Below are 5,893 nucleotides of genomic sequence, written 5' to 3'. Positions count from 1 at the left end.
TATTTTATTTACTTGTATTTAAGATGTATATGATGTCATTTCAAATTTTAAATAATTAAATAATAATATGTATGATTTATTTGTTAAAATTTTGTTTGGTTGCATTTAACAAAATATATATATATATAGATATATATAAAATGAAGTGTCCGTTAAAATTTTAAATGGCATTATGACAACTATAAACTTTTAAATCTCTAAAATCTAATTTAAAGTTTAAACCAAATCACGTCTCCATGATTCCATCTATAGCTTATAATCATAATTTTATTACATTTAATGAATAAAAAAAGAGAATAACTTGCTTTGGTGCTCATTTACAACCTCCAATAAAACTTTGACACGTCAACTTGTTTCACCCAATAGAATAAACACAAAACAGCAAATCAACCCACTCAATTGTTTGTCATGTTTCCCATCTCCGCTCTCTTGCAGTACATAGAATACCCGTCTCCTTCTTCTTCTACCACCTCCCTTGCTGCTGCCGACGGCATCACCGGAGCAAGACAACATAGTTGGCGGCTTCGCAAGTTGAATCTAGTAAACTGTGAGAAGAAAAAGAGTTTTTGTATCAATAATATTGTGATAGAAGGGTTACGATGATGCTTCAAGAGAATAAAAATTTAATGTTAATCCAAAAGAAAGAAAATTTTCTCACTCCGATGTCTGTGTTTGTGATAAAGCCGGTAGAAAAGACGTTAGGTTGGCTGATTTGTTGTTTTTATGTTTATTTTTCTTTCATGTTCCAAGTTGACGTGTCCAATTTTTATTGGACACTGAGTTTACACCACATTTCATAGTATTGACTATTATAAAACTATTAGCAAAAATAAACGGTAGGATTTGCTGTGACTTTTCAGCCCATTAACAACGCGTCTTCTGCAATATTAAGCTCCTATGGGCCTCTGGTTAAGTTCCCACTCAAACCGCAAGACAATAACAACTGCATTTTCCTGCGAAGATGTAAATGATGAGTGACAATTTGATGGCTCATGTGATATCTGTTTTTTTTTCCTCAGCTGGTGGCTTATGGATTGGGATCTTCAGCAATTTGTTGCCCAAACTGACAAATTGTGAAAGAATTCGTATGAAATTTACCTACGCGAATAGGTTGCCGAATACCTCCATTTATTTGGGCAAGAAATTGCTGGGGATCTGAATCCATGGCTTCTATAATAAAAAGAGAAAACAGCCTGCTCCACTACTCCTAGTAAAAGGATTTCAAAAACTTGAAGATGAGATGCCATATAAACATGGTGCCCCATTAAGGGTGACCTGAGAACACAGGGCATTAGCCATGTTATTGTAGCCAACGCCCACTTCGTTCTCAGGAGTCAACCTTAATGGGGTGTACCCTATTATATGAAGTAGAATGTCATATAAAACATATGGGATAGTGGTTCGGATAGGATTTACAGCAATTAACTGCAGCAATTTGAGTAGTTATTGTGAGAGAGTTCATATAAGACCCAACTATTCGGGTAAAAAACCCGTCTCACCGTAACTAAATAAATTGCTAGCCAATTACCTTGGATCCGAATCCGTGGTTTTCTTGGGTTCTCTCATCTCAAGCCATGTAAACAAGAAGCCCCAAAGGGGTGACCTGAGAACACAAAGTGCATTAGCCATTGTTATAGCAGGGCACCAACAAACTTTGTGTTCTCAGTCGTCACTCCTCTGGGGTATACTCTGTTATACGAGATGGACGCTGTAAATATTAGAGATAGGAATTGGGTTTCTGGGGTTCTCCTTTATAAAGGTCAGAAACTCTGAAGGGCCTCATGTCACACTATGTTGTCATTCTACCGACACTTTTGTATGTCGTCATATTTTGCACATTTTTTGGAAATCTTCCCAACCGCACATGGACAGAGATTAAACAAACAAGGTTTAAATGCATAATTGTTATTTGTTCTTTATTAATTATTATCACTTTATCAAAAGGTACCCAATTTTAAAAAGTAGAAACAAATTCATATACCTATTTTTCATCTATTTACCGACTATAAACAGTAATAAACGAAACAACATTTTTTAATGTGTATAAAAAATATGTAAAACAAAAAAATTACAGGAATTTCCTCCCATTAGTCTGGAGAATATATCTTCTAACCCATTTAAAATAGTGTTAAATGTCTATTTTAAATTTAATGTGTCTTTTAAATGTTTATAAACACTTTGCACTATTTTAAATTAATAAGAGGGGACAAAAATGCCCATTCGCTATAACTAATTAGATACTATCGAGTTCATTTTTTTGAAAATAAAATAATCCCACTTATTTTAAATGGGTTGAGGATCTTTCCTCTTGATTTGGAGAAAATTTATGTACATAAAAAAATGAAATAAAATAAAATAAAATAAAAAAATGCCATGTGTAAACATGTCACCTTAGCTTGAAACTTAGTATTAAAAAAAGAAAAAGCATAGGTTGCAAAGGAGGGGAACATGATCCCCTCAAATTTCTTTCAAATTTGATGTTCTCTTATTATTATTCTTAATTATGCTTTACATTTAATAATCTACAACGTGTTAAGGCAGCTGTCACACAAAATAAATGCTAAAATTAATGAAAATTTATTTTCTCTCTCTAGTTCATTGAGGCAGTAAAGTTTTATTAACTTTAACATTTATTTTGTGTGACAGCTGACATGTTGTAGATTGTTAGATGTGAAGTATGGTTAAGATTTAATAATAAGAGAATCTCAAATTCAGAAGAAATTTGAGGGAATTTTAATCCCAAAGGAGGTGAGGTAATTTTCTCATTTTTGCCCATTAAGGTAATTTTTTTTTTACATGTTTACACAAGTTGGAGGAATATAAATTCGAACTAATGACCTCTACTTAATGAAATATGATCATTAACCGATTGAACTCTCTGTTGAGACCACTCTTAAGGAGGTTTGTCTTACTTCAATGATATCAATGGCCCTGGGCTGTTACTGTACCAAGGCCAGCTTCAATCCCAAAAAAAAAAAAAAAAAATTCACCTCAAAATTAATTTCAACATCTCTACTTTTTATACCACATCTATCATTTTTTTTTAATTATTCAAATAAAAAAATTACTACAAAACAAATTTTTTACTTTTTTCTATATAAAATATATTTTTCACTTTTTTTCATAAAACATTTTCATTAAAACCAATCAAACACATATACCAAAAAAAAATGCTACGGTACCGGCCCTGAAACAGTACCAACCCAAGGCCATTGCCAAACAGGGCCAATTAGAACTTATAAAATCAAATCCCATTGACCAATTCCAACTTCGCATTAATGGAAGGGTTATAATTTCAACGGCCAGAGGCCCACATCTCATTTTCTTAGGATTAGGTGTGTGTATTAATATGTTTTGGGGACTTTTCTCTTTTTTTTTTTTTTTTTTTTTTTTTTAAGTGTTTAGAAGTGACTAAATGGAGCAAAATGGCTAGTTTAGAAAAGAGTAAGGATACCATGAATCTGCTGTAAAATACTCAAGATAGAGGTGACATGTATGGTACACGCGCTATAACAAAGACAATGGGATTGAAGAAAGCAGATCGGTGAAGGTGGTGGAGAAGCACATTGATAATAGCAGTGGAGTGGATGGATAGATGTAAATCTAACCTCCAAAACCCCATCCCCATATAAAAAGACAATGGATAAAAAGAACTAAAGATAAATACAAATCTAAAGAGGCTCCTGAGGAACATTTGTATTTGTTGGGGGGAGTATAGTTGAGAATAACCCCTTGGAGTAAAATGGGTTCGTGCTATATCACTTTGTAAAAATTTCATTTGTCTGTTTCTCTTTCAAGGTGTATTTTGAGAGAGAGAGAGAGGCAAGTTTCGCCTACTTTCAAACGGGTAGCATATGTTCTTTTCTTAACCAATCAATTTTTATTTTGTGTTTTGATTTCAAAAGATAAAAATCAAATTGGTTGGACAAAACTTTTTATTGACACTTTCTTTTAAAAAAATGCACCCCCCCCTCCAAACCCCTTTTTTTTTTTTTTTTTTTTTTTTTTTTTATGGATATTATTTTATAAAAATAAATAAGAACAATTTTTTTAAAAAATAATATCCATTTAGAAGAACATGATACACATGATTCTTGCTTGCAACCATCTTTTAATCATCTATTTTTACAAATATAATAGATCTACTATTAAATTTGTGAATTCATATAGATCATATAATAATTCAATTGGTAGATTGATCCATTTTTAGTATAGAAATGATTGAAAAATGATTTAGAGAATAATTTTTATCATTTTTTAAAGAGAGCATCTAGGATTTTTTTTTTTTTCCTAAGCAAAAATACCACAATATCATTCACGCGCGAGTGGGGCAGTTGACAACCACAGCCACAGGAGACGTGTCGGTGTGGTCGACGTGGTGTCTGGATTGTATTATATGAGAAAAGGAACACCGAACACGCCAACGACACTGAAAGAAACCTCCATTAATATATATTAATTATTCACGGAGAAGCAGGTCAAAGCCTCATCCTCTTCCATCTTCAGCAATTTTTTGGCCTCCCAAATCCATCCCCTTTCATCCCACATTTTCATACTTTTCCGGCATCAATGGATCAGTTTCTTCATTCAGATTCTCACAACAAACCCACCTCCCACCCTCAGAAGCACCACCAACCGTCCAACAGTGAGCTCCTCGCCAGCGCCAAGTTGTTGGCTGAGGCAGCCCAGTCATCGATGCAACATGAAACCGACAAAGTTGACAAGGGCAGGGCGGCCGGTGCCGCTGCCGATCTCCTCGATGCTGCCTCTCACTATGGAAAGCTGGAAGAAAAGAGCTTCGGCAAATACGTAGAAAAGGCCGAGACTTATCTCCACCAGTACCACTCATCCCATTCCTCCACCACCACCACCACCCATGGTTCTGGCCACTCAGCCACCACCACCACCACACACTCATCCGCCACCACCACCGCACACTCAGCACCACACTCAGATGGTGGTAGTACTGGTGATGCCAATTCCGGAAGTGGGTACGGGGAATACTTTAAGATGGCTGAAGGTTTCTTGAAGAAATATTGATTCCAACTGCTTTTGCAATTTCTTTGCTGTATTTTCGTTTTTTTTTCTTCCTTTTCCTCTTTGTATGTTCTATCTATTCTGTAGTTGTGCTTTGTGGATTTGTAGCCTTTGGATCTTGGGTTGTAGACTTGTAGTGTGTCACAAATATGTTTAGTGTGCTACAAATATGTTCAGTGTGCTAATCTATTCGCCCAACATGTATTTCTCCCTTTTATCTCATCAGATTGCAATATTAGATTATAGATCTAGCACATACATATCTCTGAGCTGCGTCTTGACTCGGTCAAAGACAGATTTCAGGTATCATCTGGTCACAACAAACCCAAATTGACTCCTCTCCACAAAGAATTCTCCATGGCTAGTCCTCCTATCCTATAAGCTTAACAATAACAGGGTAACTGGCTGGATAAGAGCCAGAAGGCCCAGACCCGCACCGTCAGCGCGTGCAACACGACTTAGCACCCAAACGTCCGGAGGAAGATATTTTACTACTGGAACATATTTCATAATTCAAATAACACGACCAAATACCCAAACTTAAAGTGAGACCAATCAAAAATTACCAGCCACATCTCCACCGTCGTCCCAAATGGGCCGGCCACCACAAACCACCGCACCCAATGGTGGTAACAATTAGCAAGGCAAAATACCACGTCGCTGTCGCAATCGGCCCATGCCGTCTTCCTTTCAGTTGCCGCCAACTACCCACTGTGCGCGTCTCCGTCGATCTTGCAAGTGTTGTCTCCCCCCCCCCCCCCCTTTTTTTTTCGTAAAGACCTGGTCAGCCGGTAAAAGTTTGAAAGTAGGCCATGGAAGCAACACGAGAGGATCATTACGTTTCCATAATTTTCCC

General features: G+C 36.1%; 1 protein-coding gene across 1 annotated transcript; it reads left to right on the top strand.

The window, feature by feature from the left end:
• Window positions 1-4,447: 4,447 nt before the first annotated feature.
• LOC132178942 (nodulin-related protein 1-like) lies at window positions 4,448-5,282 on the top strand. The gene has a single exon (XM_059591529.1). The coding sequence runs from the start codon at window positions 4,570-4,572 to the stop codon at window positions 5,038-5,040; it is 471 nt and encodes a 156-aa protein (XP_059447512.1). The 5' UTR covers window positions 4,448-4,569; the 3' UTR covers window positions 5,041-5,282.
• The last annotated feature ends 611 nt before the right edge of the window (window positions 5,283-5,893 follow it).

Source organism: Corylus avellana, chromosome ca4, assembly GCF_901000735.1.
Source record: "Corylus avellana chromosome ca4, CavTom2PMs-1.0".
Lineage (NCBI taxonomy): Eukaryota > Viridiplantae > Streptophyta > Magnoliopsida > Fagales > Betulaceae > Corylus > Corylus avellana.
This window is presented reverse-complemented; position numbering and strand designations above follow the sequence as displayed.